The sequence below is a fragment of the Haemorhous mexicanus genome, chromosome 6 (assembly GCF_027477595.1).
Source record: "Haemorhous mexicanus isolate bHaeMex1 chromosome 6, bHaeMex1.pri, whole genome shotgun sequence".
In the NCBI taxonomy this organism is placed as follows: Eukaryota; Metazoa; Chordata; class Aves; order Passeriformes; family Fringillidae; genus Haemorhous; species Haemorhous mexicanus.
The window spans coordinates 944186-963888 of record NC_082346.1 but is presented as its reverse complement, the minus strand read 5'-3'; the positions used below and the strand labels follow the sequence as shown (position 1 = coordinate 963888).

At 44.4% G+C, this 19703-nt stretch overlaps 1 protein-coding gene across 6 annotated transcripts in view; it reads left to right on the top strand.

Annotated features, from left to right (window-relative positions):
• Positions 1 to 17428, top strand: part of TEAD1 (TEA domain transcription factor 1) — a 166198-nt gene extending 148770 nt beyond the window's left edge. For all 6 annotated transcript variants that reach the window (XM_059848271.1, XM_059848274.1, XM_059848272.1 and 3 more), the window contains 3 exons: positions 9370 to 9510; positions 10393 to 10545; positions 11599 to 17428. In XM_059848271.1, the coding sequence (XP_059704254.1) occupies positions 9370 to 9510; positions 10393 to 10545; positions 11599 to 11712 (408 nt within the window). In that variant the 3' untranslated portion in view covers positions 11713 to 17428. The remainder of the gene's footprint in view (positions 1 to 9369; positions 9511 to 10392; positions 10546 to 11598) is intronic.
• The last annotated feature ends 2275 nt before the right edge of the window (positions 17429 to 19703 follow it).

Here is a 19703-nt window from a genome sequence, read left to right as displayed (position 1 = left end):
TTAAGGGTCTGTGACCACTAAATACATTTCCTTGTGAAATTTGGCTTGAGCTGAGGCCATCATCTCACCAATCCACTCTGAGTAATAAATATTTGCAGAGCACACTGGCAAAAATGAGTGTCCCTTCACATGCCTGTTCTCATTTCCCACAGAGGATGATAAGCCTCAGACTTTGTACTAGACGTGGATGCAGCAGAGATTTATGATATGGTAATTGAGGTATTGTATGTTCTGCTTTTTCTCCATGTGGAAATTGATTTTGAGGCTTACTGAATGCTCAAAGATATACCTAAAGCCATTAGAGACCTTCTTTGGATCACTGAGGTCTGTGGCGTTCTCCTGGCTTTGAAAATGCAAGAGCCAGCCTTCTCTGCTTTGTCTCCTACCAGCTGTGCTCACCCTTAACACTCCTGTCCCAGTCCCACATCTGTGGCACATCTGTGGGGCTGACACCACCCCTTCACCTCAGGTGCTCACTGACAAATCAGCCTCATGGCTGCTGTCGGGTCTCAGGGTGATGCCATGAAGACACCTCTGTGAAATGCATGATTCTGTGTTCAGCACAGGTCCTGGCTAGTTCAGGAACAGCTCAGTGAACAGCAGAGACAAAGAAACCTTGTGCAGATGTTCAGAGTGTGCAGTTGTGTAGCTAAAGCCTGAGACATGATACAGCTCAGCAGTCAGGGTGTGCAGGCAGCCTCAATCCAACATTTCCCAACCTCACCGTGCCTTCCAACACAATGGCCTTTTAACACAATTTTGTGCTGTATTAACCTGGAGATTAAAAAACATACAGTGCTAACATCCTTCTGAGTTATACGTTAAAAATGTGGTGAGAGCACTTTCTTGAGCCATGATCTTAAAATAAACCAGTGGATTTTCTCTCTCATCAAGTGAGTGAGGCAGAGAGGAGGTGCCTGGGGTAGCGTTTGAGTGTTGCAAGAGTCACAAAGAATGCTCTGCTAGGAAAAACTTCACACCAGTCCTAAACATATGCAGGAATATGTACAGGAAAACCAGAAGGTAGCTAGTCATGAGAATTAGATCCTGAACTGTCAGCTCACTGTCCTTTATTACTTTCACCCCAATAGGGCATTTCTTCAGAAAAAAAAAAAGGATGCCGTTCCCTTTTTTACGGGGAGTGTTTAAAAACTGTTCTAAACAGTCTTAATATCACCAGGAAAAAGCTGGCACAGGTTGCTGTCAGTGTTTTTGACCCTATAAGTAACCTCAAATTTATCCATACGGAAAGAGATTCATTTTGGCTGAATTAAGTATCTGGTTCTGAATAAGTATCTGCTCTCTCATCATCTGCTACCTCCTCCTACTCTGTAAGTTCACCTCCTCCCTGCTTCTGTTCCTGATGTGTTCTTATTGCTTAGTCCCAATATTCTGCCTCCCCATTTATTTCCCATCTCCCATCCTTTGTGTTGTCTTCCTCCTTCATTACATGTAGCCATCAATCATTTGCTGTAAGCTGCTGCTGCATCCCAGGTGATCGTGGCAGCCCTTGTTCTGGTGGGCAAAAGAGGAAAGTGAATTTTGGTTGGGCAAATAATTACAGGTGTGAAAGCACTCTGGGGAGAATCAGTGAAGAAAAGGCAAGGTCTGAGTGAAAGAAGTCAAGGCAAACCAGAGAAGGGAAGCTGGAGAGTCTCATGATGTGAGAAGGTTGAAAGTGGAGGTGAGGATTTGGTGCCAGGAGGAATGGTGACCCTGCAAATGGATTTAGGGGAAGTCAGCATGCCACTGGAGGCAGCACAAAGGGTGTTTTGTTTGGACATTAATCGTGCTGTGGAATGGGAAAATGGGAAACAGGAAGACCACAGATGAGTACTTGTGCTGAGGATGACTGAGGCAGAAGGCAGCTGAGCTCTGGTAGCTGGAAAGAATACTCCTCTGGCTCTTTCCCCTGCAGTTCTGCTTCAGGCTGCTCACCAGCACAGCTTTCCTTGTCGTCCTGATTTCAGCAATAAGGTTTGACTACAAAAAAAGTGGGAGGGAAAGGTCTGAGATTTTGCAAGAAGACATCTGCCAGTTGTGGAGTTGACTTAGCAAGGCAGCACCGGGATGGAGTACAAAGCAAAGTTTGCTTTGCTTTGAGAGCTTTATTGGTTTATGCAGATTGTATCTCATGGGAAACACAGCCTCATGCTGGGAATGGATGAGCTGCTGGCCCTGGTCCTGGTGACACATCTGGATGTCACACTTTTGGGCCTCTTCCTACCTAGAAGTGCAGGAGGTACAAGAGGAAGAGACCCCTCCTCCCACACCCCCTCAAACCAGCAGCCCCACGCCCAGCAATGCAATTCCTGGTCCTTGTCTTGCACCTGGAATGCAATGACTCTGCTCCTCTGCTTTATCCCAGAGAGCCACTGGGAGCCACAGGGCTCAGGGGAATTGCCACAGAGACAGACTTTTGGACTAACAGAGGGAGCTTCACTTGGCTTGCTGTAGATAAGGACCAGCGTCCTGACAGTGTGGCACGGGGAGTTTGTGTGACAGGGGTGTGAGACTGGAGATTACTGGGCTATGGAAAACAAAATAAAGGTTGCTAAACAAGTGTAAAAGCTGTCCTAGAACACTGATGCAGAATTCAGAGAAGGCTGAAGAATATCTGTGGATGAAATCTTTCCCTAGGTGCAGGTTAATTGCACAGTCCTGCTTCTCTCAACTTCTGGGACTAAGCCCAACCTGTGCAAAACAAGCAGGAATGATTTGTGCCATCTAACCTTAATCTGGGCATGGTCAATGTTCCTGGTGGTTAGTTTGTATTTAAACTGCTTTTGTGACTCGGGAATAGCCCAAAGCTTTCTGCTCTTTGAAGCTGCAGTTAGCCTGTCTCAAAGCTAAGTCAACACAGGGTGCCTGTGCTGGTTTCTTTTATTGCTTCTATCCATGTTCATAGCTAGTGCTGGCCCCACTGATTGCTCACTCCTATTCCTAAATTCTCTAATTCTAAGCAATACACTTAGGCCTCCTAGACTAAGTTCTGCTGCTGTAACTTTGTTATTTCCTCTCTCAGGTTTTGCCTCAACCCCAAGTGCAAATTTTGAGGCAAATTTTGCATGACTTTTCCATGTAACCTGCAGCACTGTGCAGTGGCTCCTGCCTCCACTGGGCTCCTCGATGCTGGTGTAAGCACACCTTGCAATCACATGCTGGGATTTTGTGTCTCTCACACTGCCAAGTGCTCTGTGCCAGCCTGAACTCTGATTTCTGCAGCTACAGGGACCAGTGGGGGAACCAAATATGTCTGAAAGGATGTTCTCCCACTGGTGACACAGGGAGAAAACAGCTGATATAAATTAATGTTGGCCTTCTATGGCTCTGATCCACTGACCTAATTTTGTGTTTGCAGTAGCTTGAACTACTCTTCTAACTGAGGAAAGCTTAGCCAGAGCTCACTGCAACTCTGAAACCAAGACCCAAACTCATCTGAAGATGTGTGGATGATATTAATTGATGTTTAAAATGAATGCCTCTATTTGCAGGAATCTGCAATGCAAACTAGGAGTTTTCAAAAGTAATGCATATTATAATTAGGGCAAGCTTTTAAAGATGCTTTGAAGTCCTAAACATTTTTGAAATTCAAATGTGGGATGGAAATAAAGGAATCTACACAATAAAGGGGCATTAAATTATGTCTCCCAAAATTTCACTGTTTTATAGATGTAAATATATGCCATAATTAGTGGTAAGTAACATGAGGAGGATAGTTAAGTTTATTCCTATTCTTATTCAAAACAGCTGTGGCATGAAAAATAATGCTCCTTCTCTTTGTGATACACTGGAACAAACAATTTACCCATGTAATCAGTGCTCAGAAATGGCTTGTGCCTGTGGTCTCCTCCCACCCCCTCCTGAATTTATCCCCATGTGCCTCCAGCCTCTTAAAAGGTGCAGAGATTCTTTGTGCCCTTCATCCACACACACACAATTGTGGCTACTGCCTTCCTTTCTTTCTTTCTTTCTTTCTTTCTTTCTTTCTTTCTTTCTTTCTTTCTTTCTTTCTTTCTTTCTTTCTTTCTTTCTTTCTTTCTTTCTTTCTTTCTTTCTTTCTTTCTTTCTTTCTTTCTTTCTTTCTTTCTTTCTTTCCTTCTTTCTTTCTTTCTTTCTTTCTTTCTTTCTTTCTTTCTTTCTTTTTCTTTTTCTTCCTTTCTTCCTTTCTTCCTTTCTTCCTTTCTTTCCGTCCTTCCTTTCTTTCCGTCCTTCCTTTCTTCCTTTCCTTCCTTCCTTTCTCTTTCCCTTCTTTCTCTTTTCTTTCTCTCTCTCTTTTCTTTCTCTTTCTCTCTTTTCTTTCTCTCTCTCTCTCTCTCTCTCTTTCTCTTTCTCTCTTTTCTTTCTCTCTCTTTCTCTTTCTCTCTCTTTCTCTTTTTTCTTTCTCTCTTCTCTTTCTCTTTCTCTCTTTTCTTTCTCTTTCTCTCTTTTCTTTCTCTTTCTCTCTCTTTCTCTCTTTTCTTTCTTTCTTTTCTTTCTTTCTCTCTTTCTCTCTCTCTTTCTCTCTCTCCTTTCTCTCTCTCATTTACATTGCATAATCCAGAATCTTGGAGTTCCCTCCCCACACACAGACACAGTATGACTGCCAAACGATCTGCAGCTCACAACTGGGGCCTGGAACAAGAAGGGCTCCAAGGCCAGCATGCAAATGCATGCAAAACAGGTGAGCTGTGGAGGAAAGCAGACATGCCCTGGCCTTTCCCCAGGGCATCCCCTGGCACAGAGGAGGACCCTGAGCAGGCAGGTGCTGGGTGGCCAGCGGAAGGGCAGGGTGCTGGGGCAGGGCTGTCTGTCACAAACCCAGCCATGTGGCAGCCCTGGACACCATTCCTGAGCTGCACTGCAGCGTGCCAACGGCCCAGATGCTCCCTTTGGAAAAAATTGCTCCACAGTTTGGGATCTGTGCTCCTTGGTGGAGCTGTGGAGGGGAGGAGGGGAGGCAGGGTGCTGAGTGACCCACCTGGCCGCGGCCGCCCGGGGCAGCTGCTCAGCCCTAGGTGCTGGTAGGGAGTGACCTTATTCCTGATTTGTGTGCCTGATGGGAGCTGTAGTGCCTCTGCAAACTGCCCTGGCCCTCCCCAACTCCCACTGTTTTCCTTCTGCTCAGCAGGATGGATTTAGGCTCTTCTCAGCAATTTTTGCTGGAGTTGCTTTTTTGTTAGCCAAAGCTGTTTTTATTACACAGGCACTCTACCCTCTGCCCCTGCCTGTAGCACAGAGCCCGAGAGCTCTGGGGAAAGGAATGGGCTTTTTAATTTAGTTTAAATTTATTGTTACTCTTTATTTTGGTTGCAGCCATCTCTCTTTAGGTGCAAGCTCCAGCACACTGGCAGAGACTTCTCCATTCAGTGTGTTGAACACTTGGTGCTCTTAATATGCAATATTTCCAGTGCTACCCATTGGCAAGCTGTGCTTTATTAATGAATTAATCATGCTCTTGCACTGGAGATAGGGTGCCAGAAATCTGAGTACCTCTTCCACCTCCAAGTGCATTCATATAAAACTCAATGCCCAGAAAAAAAAAAAAAAAAAAAAAAAAAAAAAAAAAAAAATTAAAAATTAATTAAAAATTCCATTTGTGGTTTTGGGTTTTTTTCCCCTGAATTGTGTTGATCTTCAAAACTCAATGTGATCATCCCATAATGTTTGAAATGCCATAATATTTGAATTCACACCAATTATTTGAAGTCACCATTCAAAAAGTTATTTATCTGTATAGGCAGCAAGAGTGCTCCCCAAGCCCAGTGCCTGGGGCCCAGAGGCAGGAGGGAAAGCTGTTTTATAGGCCAGGAAGGCTTGCAGCCTGTGTCTGAAATGCAGGGGAACAGCTGGAGACAGAGCACCATGGAAATGATGCACCAGAGCTGGGGACAGCGCTCCAGAGGCTTGGCTGCTGTCACCTTTTTCACAGGGATCCCTGAAAGGGGAATTAGAAGGACAAGACCAATCAGGTCAATTTCTGTATCTCAGTTTTGTTGTTGTTCTATTTCTGTAGCCCTGCCTGCCACAGGTGGCTCAGGCAGTGAACCTCACTAAGCAATGTTTGCCTTTGGACAGTACCAGAGCATCCCTGACAGATACTCACGTGCTGAAAAAAGACCCCAAGGTGGTGTCTCCTCATCTGAGAATTATTCCAGCATCCCATGGCCATCAGGGTTACCAGCCCCTGCCTTGTTTCTCATTTTGCTTTTGCTTAGCTTTAGCTTTCTGCCTTTTAATGCCCTTTCCTGCAAGATTTAATCTAGGAGAAGGCTCTTCCCCATGTAGCAACTTGTAGGCTGTGACAAGGTTGTGGAAAAACTTCCCTTGGAAAAAGTAAGTAGATGGAGTTTCATTAGTCATTCACTACAAAGCGTGTTTTCCAGACCTGAAATCATTCTTGTAGCTCTTTGCTGAACACTTTCCAATTTTCCAACATCCCTTCTAAGATGTAGACACGAGCCCTGGAATCAATGCTGTAGTAAGGAGCTAAAGCTGAATACCAGGGCATTCATTTATAGCACATCACCTTACTCCCACATCTGCAACTCTCACAGCCACATGGGTACTCATAACCTTTTGGAGAAGGGAAAAAAAACAGCAAAAAATTTATTTTAATTTCATCGGTTTGAAAAATACAATTTAGCTTTCAGATGTATATGTTTGGACAAATCCCTTGCTGTTTAAGCCATAATGATATTCTTAAGTCCTTAAGACAAAGTTGTTTTAGTACTAAAAGAGGCTTTGGTGAAGCCTTCATTTAAAAGCATTTGCTTGCCAACTCCTATGATTTTTTAATGCTGGTGTTAGACTGTTTTAAAGAGTCTTCAGCTCTCAGCAATCTCAGCAATTAGATGAATGTGAAAACTGTTTACAAAGAGAATTCTGTCCTTCCTTGAAAACACCTTTACTGTGTGCTAGACTCAAAAAAAAAAAAAAAAATCCGAGAGCAAACAAGTAAATAAAGATAATTCTCATCGATATGATCATCATCATGGGACTTTTGCAGCCATGTTGTGGTTGCATAAGGGTAAATCATGACAACTGAGGGATGGTTTCAAGTGCTCCTCTCTGCAGGGGCAGGCCCCAGCCTGGATGTGCTGTGTACACAGAACTCCTGGTGACTTCAGCAGGGGCTGGAGGAGCTGAGGCAGTGAACAACAGGGTGACAGATGGCCCCATGTGTTACTTGTCCAGGTTAAATGTCAGCATGTAAATAGAGCAATTAGGTGGTTTTTTTCAGCAGGCTTCAAATCCAGAAGGCAGCAGATAGAAAGTTATCCTTTTTTAACTCCAAACATTTGCTACTGCAGCTCGGAGTGCGAGATCTGTGCAGTTGATTTTTGACAACTGTGGGGGGTGGTTTAGTCATGATTTCTCAAATATTTTGCTCTTATCTGAAAAGAAAGAAAATGCTTTGCTAGTAAAACTGCAATTGTGGTAGCAGCAGGAATAATTGCATTCTGAGAGATTGCTTCTATTGTTATTATCAGCAGTTGCAGCAGTGCAGTTGTTTTAGGAGAAATCCTAAATTTCCTTCAGGAATTCCGCAGAGCAGCGGTGGCGTGGCCTGGGGCTGCTGCATTCTCCATGTTTAGATGTTTGCCATGCTCTGATTGCAGGCCAGCTGTGCTGGCAAATTGCTTGTTTGCTGTGATAAGTGTGCCCAGTTCCTCCCAGCTCCTGAGACAGCCCTGCTCTAGATGCACATGACCATTACCTGCTGGCCTGGCGAGGCAGGTGCGGGGAGCAGGCTGGAACAGCGATAGGATTTCTTCCTCCTGTGCAAAACACCTGACTGTGGGGCTGTTTGTGTCCCTGGGTGCAAAGCTCAGGAGGCTGCTGCCCTGGTTCATTGACAAAGCCAGCCCCAGGTAGTCCTAGACCCGTGTCTTCTGTGTACCACAGACCAGCTCAGTGTGTGCTGGTATCAGAATATTGCCTCACAAGGCCCCACCACAAATAAGGATTGCAGACACTGAGGAGGATGAGTGAGTTGTTGCCAAGTTAAACATTAAATAGCAGTTACAAATGACCTGAACTGTGGTGAGTGCTCCACGCTAGAATCCCAGAATGGTTTGGTCATGAGGAACCTTAGAGATCACCTAAATCCAGCACCTTCCACTAGACCTGGTTACTCATTCACTGGTCTTGAACACTTCCAGGGATGGGGCATAGGTAAGCATACCTGTAAATAAGGTTTTTGAAAAGTCTGAGGGTAAACAGGAAGGTACCTGTCAAGTGTTATGTATTCCATTTCTGTAATAGTACTAGAACTAAGCAGAGCTAGACTTGCAAGTGAAGCAGCCTCAGAAGTGCATCTCCCTGCTAAAATGCTCACCTTGGCCCAACTTTCAAGTTCAGGTGCTTCCTTTCTGTCATGCTGCAGGAGCTGATCAGCTATTTCCACATAAAAGGAAAACCCTGCTCACTCTCTCCCTGGGCATCAAAGATGTCAGCAGAGCTAATGCCTGAATCACCAAGTCCAGCTGTGCCTGTCCCTAGGCTCTGCCTTTTCCACATCAGTGCAGGGCGTTTGAAATGAGCAGAAATGGGTCCGTGATGGCAAAGAGCAGAGTGGCAGAGCAGCTCCAGCCCTGCTCTGGGCCCAGGGAGGCTGGATTCAGCAGGTGACCTGTGGGGTTGCTTTGTAGCCAAATTAATCCTGCTGTGCACAGGGCTTGGATAATGAATAATTGAAGGTAGAGCTGCTCCTCACTTGATCCTGTGAGTCTTGGTCTCTGATGCTGCCTGTCAAAGGCAGCTGGGTGGTTTCTGAGGCTGCAGGGAGATGCTGGGAGGCAGCAGAGCCTTGCAGCAGTGTTTGCAGGCATGGCACAGGGGAGCCTGGGGCTTGTGTCAGACTCTCCATGGTTCAGAGTTGTGCTGAACCAGTGCCATATGGCCCAGCAGAGCCTTATCAGAGACCCATCCTGTGCTGCCCAGCTGTCTCCCTCTGCCATGAGGATTGCATTGCTTTAGGACAAGAAAAAGTGAGCTGTGGCCTCTCTGGAGTGGGGTGGCTGGGCTGGATTTGAGTCTGAAGGCAGGCTCGCTTCAGAGGGGCTGGCTCTGGGGCCAGGCTCCTCACAGGTCATCATTCCTTTGCTCCAGGGATTTCATCAGCTATCTGCCAGACAAGAATGTCACCTGTAGCCCACAGAAATACTGGGACATCTTTCATTGTCTAAAATTTGAGTAAATGGCTGATTTCCTGAGGTTTTTACTGCAACGGTTAGGCAGCTGCTTCCCTGACGGACTTTTTCCACTGTCACTGTCATCACCATTAAAGCTCCCCCCGTTATTTCTGAAAAGAATGGTGAGCTAGTGACAGCTTATGCTATTCACACTGTCAAATAAGAAATGAAATTTTCACCTTTTTCCCCACAGGCTGACTTAAACTGCAACATCCAGGATGATACGGGGGCGTTTTACGGAGTCACCAGTCAGTACGAGAGCTCGGAAAACATGACAATCACCTGTTCCACCAAAGTCTGCTCCTTTGGGAAGCAAGTAGTAGAAAAAGTAGAGGTGGGTGTTGTGATGGGATGTGTGCCTTCAGTCATTTCTTACCTTTCCCACGCACAGACCTGGGGGCTGTGCTCTGGCTGGTTTGCTGCACAGTGGTATTGCAGCTCAGGGCTAAGCCCCAGACCCATACCTGTCATGTACAAAACTGTTTTTGGGGGAATTTTAGCCTAGAGCTGAAGCTTGAGCCTTTACAGATGTCCTGGTCGCTGTTTATGTCCTTCTTAAACTAAGTATGTTTTCTGACCATAACGAAATAAGGTTTTAATAATTTGTATTGTTCCAAGCTTAGAGAAAGCCAAAAATCCTCAGAAACCACAATCTGAGTGATTGGTAGCTGGACAGCAGAAGTCCAAGAGTCACAGCCTTACCCTCCCTCAGCAATCTAAGTCAGTCTGCTTTTCTTCCAGCTGTCGTCCTACATCTTTCTGTAGTTCATAAATTGCCTATTAAGTCATGCAATAATATATCTATGCTTGTATGTGCACACCTAAGTGCAAATATATAAGCTTATTTTTGCTGTTCCCTTTGCAGACAGGTGCCTCAAAATTCCTATAAAACCATCTTATCACAGTTTTTTGCTTAATTAATTTCTACTCAGTTTGGGACTTTATAATCCTCATCTATTCAGTTTGCTAATTTGCAGGTTAGAGAACAAGTAGTGATATTGTAATTATTGATAATTAAGATCCCTTGCATTTTTAGCAAGGCATGGCACAGGTAAGGCAGGGAGTCAACAAGCAGGTGTGAGTGTGTCTGAGCCACTTTCTCTTTTTCCTGTCTACACCAAAAAAAAAAAAAAAAAGGAAAAAGAAAAACAGCTTTACCAGTCACTTTTTTTCTGTCTCTGAATGGTCACGTTCTAAATGGTTTTTGTTTTTTTAGACTGAATATGCAAGGTTTGAGAATGGCCGGTTTGTGTACAGGATAAACCGCTCCCCCATGTGTGAATACATGATCAACTTCATACACAAGCTGAAGCATTTACCAGAGAAGTACATGATGAACAGCGTCTTGGAAAACTTCACAATTTTATTGGTATGGCCTGGCTGGTTTGTTTTTCCACTTCTAAGATACTCTCAGGCTTTGTGTGGCTTGTTCAGCTGGTAGTGTTGGGAACCAGTTTCCAAATCCCTTAGTCACTGGTGCTCACCAAAGCAACCATCCCACTGACTTCAGAATAATTCTGGGATTGGGAGCTAGAGACGCTCAGGATGAAAAGGCTCAGCTGGCTGTGAATGTGAGCAAACATCTTTGTTATTCTCCACAAATTTCAGCTTACTTCTCTGGTTTTTCCATCGAGTCTGGGGTTTGCAGAGAGCCTGAGGCAGTAACTTTGAACCACTGCATTCATCTGATGTGTCCTTACCGGGGCTCGGTTACAGTGCTGCAGCTGTCAGTGGCATTAATTAGTTCTTGGGCAGGGAAATCAGGCAGCAAACGCCCAACAGGTGACCTAAAGCACAGAGAATGGCCACGTGGTGGCCTTTGAGCCAGTTTCATCCAGTGACCCAGCCTGCTTTCCCCATTGCTCTGTGGTGTCAGCTCAGCCAAGCCCTCAGAGCCACGTGCTGCTGCCACCAGGGCATCCGGGCAGGACCGAGGTGACACGGGTCACTCCTTGTTTCAGACCTGGGCCATTCCCATTCTCTGGAAAATCCTTCACCCAGGATTTTCTCCTGGGAAGCTGAGCAGCCTCGGAGAAAAAGGAAAACGATTTTTATCTCATTTGCCTCTCCTGTGTTGTGCTCGTGTGGAATGTGTTTGGAGATTGTTCCATTGCATTCTGCTGGGAGTTGTTTTCACTCTTTGGCCAATCAGGGCCAAGCTGTGTTGGGACTCTGGAGAGAGTCAGGAGTTTTCATTATTCTCTTTTTAGCCTTCTGTAAGTATCCTTTCTGTGTTCTTTAGTACAGTTTAGTCTAGCATTCTTTAATATAATATAGTATCATAAAATAATAAGTTAGCCTTCTGAGCACATGGAGTCAGATCCATCATTCCTCCCTGCCACGGGGGTCTCTGCAAATACAGCACAGCCCTGCTGTTTCCAGGTGTGTGATGTTCTGTCTGCCTCTTGCTTTCCCCACACAGGTGGTAACAAACAGGGATACACAAGAAACCCTGCTCTGCATGGCTTGTGTATTCGAGGTGTCGAACAGCGAGCATGGAGCACAGCATCACATCTACAGGCTTGTAAAGGACTGAGCAGTTATTTATATCTACACTTCATTTCACTTCTTTATCAAAACACAGACTGTAAACCTCAACACTAAGTGGCAGTGCCTCTGGCCCAACTTTCACCCACATTTTTCTAAATCCTGTTTTAGTGAAGTCATTTTTAATGTGTTCATATATAATTGTAGCTGTGAAATTCTGGTACAGTTGTAAAAATTATTTCTAAAACTAAGTGTTCTTCAAATTTGTAAACCACAGTTCTTTGGGAAGACTGTATTTAAGAACCTAACGCCTCTGTCTGTGGAGGCCTATTTTTAATTCTGATAGAAAAATGTATGACAGAGCATTTGCCATGGGGAAAAACTGACAGCATTTATAAGAATTTATTTTGGGTTTTTTTCCAACATGAAATACTTGTTTTACAATGCAAGTGAAATTGAAACGAATCTTTAGCTATAACTGTAAATGAGTACACAAAGTTAATAATCTTTATAGAATTATCTTTGTAACTAATTAGGGTGGAAGATATGGACGAATGTAATTCACTAAATTATTTTTTAAAATGAAACATTTTTCTGTTTGAAACCAAATGAAAAATATAGCCTTAAGAAATGCCTGATAGAAACAGACAGGTCCTAAAATTAGGCAAATTTTGTATTTTTTTCTCAACGCTAAAACTAATCTTCTAATCCATTAAACTTTCAAACAGGTATTGCAGAGAAAGAAAACATCACCCCTTACCCCTAACATATCTAGTGTATTTTAAAAGAGTATAAAGTTGTATTGTACTAATATGAAAATTTGATTATTTAATGAAAAAGATGGCTCATTTTGCAATAAGTAGGTAAATACTGAAGATTTAGACTTGCATTATATGTAGTCTTGTGTGTGCGGTTATATTTTATATGGACAACTATGTTTTCTAATAAGTTGAGCAAAAAACTTGCAACTCTGAAATCAAGAGATGAACGGAAACAGCTGACACTGCAACAGCATCGAGTCATTCAAAGCAGAGAGCAAAACACTGATGTGTTTGAAAGAAGAGTGTCTACACCTCTGAAAGGATCAGCAGCTTTAATATCTGCGAGGCGCTAGAGAATCACAACCAGCATCAGGCAAAGAAGATTGGAAAGTGGAGAATCTTATTTTTTTCTCCTTTTCCTCTTAATCATGGTGCTCTTACACCTCTCCCAGTTGTCTCTCTGGGTCTGGCCAGGACCTCAGCTGAAACACACACACACCTGCCACGTGGGGTCTGCTGTCCTCTTGGAAAGCCTTCATGCAGGTGGTAGTGTTCCTCCTTCGGATCAGTCCAGGGCAGAGTCCCGGAGGTGAAGCCCAGCTGGAGATGTTTAACACTGTGAGGCTGTGCACCAGGGCCGTGAGCAGTTCTCTGGGGTGTGCACACGTGGGAGCAGCAGCCTCAGCCCCCCTGCTCAGCACAGAGGGGGTTGCTCAGCCCCTCTCCTCCTGCTGCCCCTCGCTGCCCAGGCAGAAGTTGTTTGGGCAGGTGAGCGACTTTGAGCAGTTGGCTGGGCCAGCAGAGGCTTCTTGGGCAGAACATTTGTCTGGAAGGCTGAGGCTGCCTGGCCAAGCACGGGGCACCTCAGGGATCAGAGATGAGTTATCAGCAAAGAGGGTTCTTGGGGGAGTTTTCTGCAGTCCTGGCTACCCCTCCTCCCTACCCCTTGGGATTCCTTCCTGTAACCAGCACAGTTCCCATGCACGGTGTAAGCATCAAATTCACTCCCAGGCCCAGTGCTGTAGTCTTCAAACAAGCAACTCTAATCCTTTTCTCTAAATTCTATATTCCTGCATAGTCCTTGCTGTTAGAACTGCCCATTGCTGAGATGTCTGGACTAGACCAGAGCCTAGGTGAGGCAGTGGGTCAGAGCAGGAGCATCCCTAATGCTGCTGAGGTCTGGGGTCGGAGGAGGATGCAAGCATCCCCGAGGGGAAGGGGGACTGCTCCCATCCCTCAGCCTGGCCTGGCTGCCTGAGCTGCATGGTTTGGGTGGTTGCTGTGATGCCTAGCTGTTACTGCTTGTGGATATTAGGGCTGATGATCTTTCAGTTGATACTCTGCGAAGCGATCAGAGGAACGTGTCCATGGCAAGGTCTCTTTTAATGCTCATTTTTAACACTAACAATCACATCAGGAAAAGCACTGCATTGGAACAGCCTAACGGTAGCCCTTTACTCTAAGCACTTGGTGTTACAAGTCAAAAACTACTTTTTGGTTTTTGTTCTGAAGTTGTCTCTTATTTAGGGTTTGAATTGTGGGTTTGGTGATTTTTATTTTTTTTTTAATAACAAGCAAAGTCTTTAAGGCATATAAAGTATGTGAGTCAATTTGCAAAACCAGGTACAGTTTGGTTTTTTTTAGTAGGATCTGGCACACTACATATGCCATTAACTCTAGGGTATAAACAGTCACAATGTTTATTGGTGTTCACATATGTAACGTTAGGGAAACTACTTCCATCGTCTTTTCTTTACAATTCTGTAAATGATCCATACCCTGTATGTGTTAATTCTTAAAAGCCTTAATCCTTCAACTGTTGAGTGTGGGGTGTGTAGTCCAACAGGCTGCCTGTAAACTGTGAGCTCTTTTGTAAGCTGGAAGTACTTATCTTGTTACTGTTACTTTTTTGTAGGAACCTTTTAATTGAGAGCTGCCAAAGCATTACAATATGCAGTGCCTTAGCATTATATTAGAAGTAACTTTTAGCCTCTTAACATTAAATTTTATACGTTGTTTTCTTAATTGGTTCCATTTTTAAAATCTCCGTATTTTTCCCTGCAGAAATGCTCTGTGACTGCTTGGTGTGAACCAGCTGTCTGTACGAGTCAGTCCCATTGCAGAGAGATGCCTATACCAAAAGGAAAGGTTACAGATCCCCAGTTCTCCGTGAAAAGTGAATTGTATTAATGAATGCTGCCTTTTTAAATTTCATGACCAAATAATTAATTGTGACTCTTCTGCACTCTAGCATGAAAGTGCCTTTGGTTTGAAATTCCAGCTTAGAAAAGTGCTGCCATAATAATGACAATTTGTAGAGAGACCAAAAATATTTAGTTATCACCGTAATGCCTTTGGTTTATTGGAATAAGTTGAATCTACAGGCCTCCATTCACAAAAGAGCACCATTCATAGCAAAGGGATTTTGCTAATGATCAGCCTGCTGAAGAAAAATCTACTGTTTGCCATTTCTGACAGCATTGCAAGCCAGCAACTGATTCGTCTGTGACAGAAAAGTGAAAATGTTCCCATTTGTATTCTCTTCATCCAGTCACGCGTCTGCATAGTGAGAGATCCATATCCTACAGAATTTCGGTGGACAAGCATGGCTTCACTGATCTCCCCAGTAATAGCCTGGTATCTGTGGAGATTCCTTGCTCAGACAGCAGATTTTGTTTACAGAGTTGTGCCTGCTGAAGGGCAGGAGCACAGGCAAGAGGAGCGCGGAGGGCTGAGCACAGCGAGGGGTTTAAGCATTGGAGTGCAGAGGGTGAGCTCTGTGCATGAAGGTGCTGCTGGGGAAACCCTGGCCAGCACCACTCAAAACACAGGGTTGTTTGTTTTCCTCCCAGCTGATGTCCTGGGGGATAAAAGAAAGAAAAAAATAGCTCCTCTTCATGGTGATGATGTGTCTGTTTTTGATACCTTCTGTGAACGGGGGCCATACTCTCCACCACAACTGAGATCAATGGGAAGAGGAGCAACATTTTAGGAAGAACAAATATCAGCAAAACCAAAAGCTGTCAGAGGGATTATATAGTTGTGAATACATTGTTAACTTGATTTTTAAAGTATTTGATGAAAGCTAAGATTAACTTTTTATATAGAGAAATATTGTGACACTGTGTGGTAAATATTGTGATAATTCAAATTCCCTTTCTCTAAAATGTTATTTTTGTTATTCCTTCAAGGTCTAAATCTCACTTACCTCTATAAGACAAATAATCCCGTTGAACTCAATGAGACTGAGGTAGGGCAAAGACACTTTTGGCCCACAAGCAGAACACACTTTTTCAGTTGCTGCCAAACATTTTGGCTGCACCGGTCTGTGTTTGTGACAAACTGCACCTCTGTCTTGTTCAAACGAGCGTAATGGTACCATTTGGGGCTGTTAAAAATTGCTACTAACAAATGTAGTTGTACTTACTTGAATTCCAGACTGATTTTGTTTAGGTACTGCACCACTATTTTGAAGGAATCGCAGATCCAATGCCTGTTTCTCTCTTTCCCTCTCCACCACAGCTACAGCTCAGCTTGGCAGTGGCTTGTCCCGTGGAGCCCCCACGGGCTGAGCTCTCGGGAATAATGAAGGGTGTACATTAATGTTGAATGTAAGGAACTGGCCAGTCCAAGGCAGGTAGGACGTTTGATGTGCTAATCCATAGCTATTTATTTTTCCACTGCGAGTCCCGGGGCGTGCCTGCTGCCCAAAGCAGCAGCCCTGGGAGTCTGCTGGAGCCCTCAGTCGGTCACACTGAGAGCCCTGGTGTTGTCCCCCCTTTCCTTTTCCCACGAGGATACACGTGCCCGGGCACAGGCGGGTGTGAGGAACAGAGCCTGGCTTTGTCCTTTGCTCAGGATGATCTCCTTTCCCCCTCTCATCCTCCACAACCAGATGTTTAGCCCCCCCAGAAAGATTGAGGCTGGATAAGTCAAAGTACAAGAAACACTCTGGACATCTTCACCTTTTAACTTTTCAGGTCATTCTTGCTGAGGTCATGTAATTAGTTTTAGTGTGTAAATTAAACCTTAAATGCACTCAGTTGACTAAAAGGAGATGGATCCCTGTTACCTCCTTACAGAATATGTGTTTTCGTTTTTGTTTTGTTTTGTTTTATGGGCCTCTGATTCAGGCTCATGACTGCAGACAAAAAATACAATATGTGCCTGAAAAAAAATAAAAAAAGACAAAAGAATTTTATAACATTGAAAACCTGAATAGCCTTTAATTCTTCAGTACATTTTATGTAAAACAGGTTGGGTTTTTGTTTTGTTTTGGGGTTTTTTTGCCATGCGCATTTGTTCACATTTGTAAATGACTTAATGGAATTCTCACTTTATGTTTATTTGTGTAATGTGTATAAAATGGGTTTGTGACTTAAGCATATTCATATATGGTCAGTGGTTACTTTAATATTGTACTGCTGCTGGTAACTTTTGATGTAGAACTTGCCTTTTGATGATAAAGTACCTCTAGGTTAGACAGTGAGGGAAGGCTCTTGGAAAAAACTGAATGTTCTCCAATGTTTTCTTAACATATTTGCAGAAGCTTTCAAAAGGAGTTTCAGTCAAACCTCTTGGCAGTACAGTATTCTTGTATTTGTTATTGTCTGTGTGTAGGTACTGGTACCTTTTTTTTTTTTTTTGTTTAAAATGTTTTAAGTGTTGGCTTTAAAGTGAATTTATCTTTAGTATGATAGTAATATGAAAATTATAGGTTTTGTGTGCAGAGAATTTTTTTATAAAGTGCTTTGTAAAAAAAAAAAAAATGTATTCTAGCTTTCGCGGTACATATGTGTGATAACTTTAATATCCATGACAGTTAAGTGCAATTATTTCATCACTCTAAAAATGCTATTTTTGTGTCGGTTACTGCAGGTGTTTTCATGTCTTTGCAAAGTGACACATTTTGATGCCTTCTTGATAAAGTGGTAGAATTTTTGTAGCTTTCTAGAAACTTTGTATTCATACAGTATCAATTGAAAATAAAGAAAATGAAAGTGTTTTGTGCATTTGTCGTAATCTCTTACCTCAATCTCCTCTTAATGTTGGGTGTAGCTTTCAAAACTTTTTTCCAAAACAGCACAAGGCCAGGCTTGCAGAGATGCCTGTGCACCTTCCTCAAGGTGTGAGGGAGATCCAGCAGGATCTGCAGGGGCCTGGAGGGCTGGCACTCGAGGCTGGCACATCTGGAAGTTCACACATCTGGAAGAACACACATCTGGTGTTCCCTGGAGCGTCCATCCTCCTAACTCTTGCCTGTGTGTCTTCCTAAAGCAGCAGTGGTGGATTTTCAGGAAACACCCTTTAAACCATGGGAAAAGCCAGCCATCTCTCTGAATTGCAGAAGCAGGAGTGAGCTGTTCAAGATGTTATGGAATAAACAGTACAAATACATCTCTAACAAAGCAGCTAGAACTGAGGAGCACGGGAGTTGTCGGAGGTTGTTTCTTCCAGGACACTGAGCTCTGGGGGAGCTGAGGTCCTGAAAATGTGCCATGTTTTAATTTAAGAGACTCACTTCTTGTTTCTCTTAAACCACCTGCCCCTCAGCTGACAGCTGTGCCTGGTATGATGGGAGGATGGAACAGGATCAGTTTGCCTCCAGCATTCACGAAGTGAAACCACCTAGCTAGGGGGAAAAAAAAAAAAATAAAAGGGATGTCCTGGATCAAATGAAATCAATGGGGAAAAGACCACGACTTGGTAGAGGGAAAGAAAAAGTACATCTGGCTCATCTTCTGCTTCCATGGGGGAGCAGAATTTATTTTTTGAATGAACCACGTGCCCCTCCCAAACTCCCCAATTCTCCTTGGGGTGGCAGATGTTCCTCTGCTCCTTTTAGAATGTCAGCAGAGCACCCCCGTGTGCGAGATGAATGGGGTGAGAACAAGGCACAGACACGGTCTGGTTTGACCCTGTTCCCTCCTCTTTGTTCCCATGAAGTGCACGGCTTCAGCCCTTTGAAGTGTGCTAGCTGTTTCAGAAGCAACCTGCTTCTCTAATTAAGGTTCTGCTTCTTAATTCATTTAGGTTGAGCCCATCAGTCTTTGGGAAGATGTCAGGCGGCGTTTCGGGCTGGGTGTCCCCAGCAGTGTCACCACCATTTACTGGAGAGCTGGTTCCAGAGGGAGCCACAGCCCCTCCCTGGCTGAGCCTGGCCTTGGGCTGGTTTGCTTGGGCAGGGAACAGAGGAGCCAGAGCAGCTACCCCGTGCCTTTTTATGGAGCACAGAATCCATGGGTGCTCCACGGGCTCTCCTGCGAGCTTTAGCTTCTTCCTGCAGATGCAGCCTGTTTGACCCCGCAGATCCAGGAGGCTTTTCGTGCTGACAAACCCTGAAAGGAGGGCTCAGAGCTCAGCAATGTGCCAGCAGATGTCTGCAGTCCCCACACCCAGCTCTGCTGTTCATCCCAAGCCTCACCGTTGTGCTGGGGGCCCCTTGAGCAGGGACAGCTGAACAATTGCTACCCCAGCAGAGGCAGCTCCAAAATGTTCATCAAGAATCACCTGCCTTGTAGGGAGCTGTGCCACTGAACTGGCTAAAGGCTGTGAATTATTGTCCTGAGATTGCTGGTGTTCCCTCAGAGCTAGAGCTCTGCTGGGGACACTGGAAGGTGGGAAGGGCAGGAGGGGGTGAAAAGGAAAATTGTACACAACCAGAGTGCAAGTGACTGTGAGGAAATGAATAGCAGGGCATTGCTTTTCAAAGAAAACACAAAGCTGAAGACAGGACAAAACAGGAAAAAGGGAGGAAAAGGATCATTTAGAGACTACCACCATCAAAACACTGTCCCTCAGAAGGAGGCAGGAGAATCAGAGTAAAATAAAAGCTACAACAAAACAGACAAACACTCACCTAGGTTAAAATAATTTGCTGCTTTTTGGTTTGGGGTTTGTTTTTTTTCCCCTCCTGTGTTACTTTTTATTATTAGGCTTTTCTAGTTTGGGACATATCCTCTTTAAGCTTGAGGGAAAAGGGTGCTGGAGACTCCATTCTTGTGTGCTTCACTGGAGAGACTCAATGAAGCCCAAAACAGCTCAGCCAGGTACCCTGCAGCTTCCCTGACAGATTAGGAGCTGTCAGCTCCACTTTGGGAGAGAGAAAGAGCAAAATGAGCAACGGCCAGGAGAGCACCTGAAACCACTGGGTGAGCAAAGTCACTCGAGTGCCAGTGAGTGCTCCCAGTTCACCCATCCCTGGGGGTTTCTCAAGGCACCTCTTTCAAAGATGTCTGGGTTCAGGTGTATGCACAGAGCCCATGACAGGTTTAGCCTG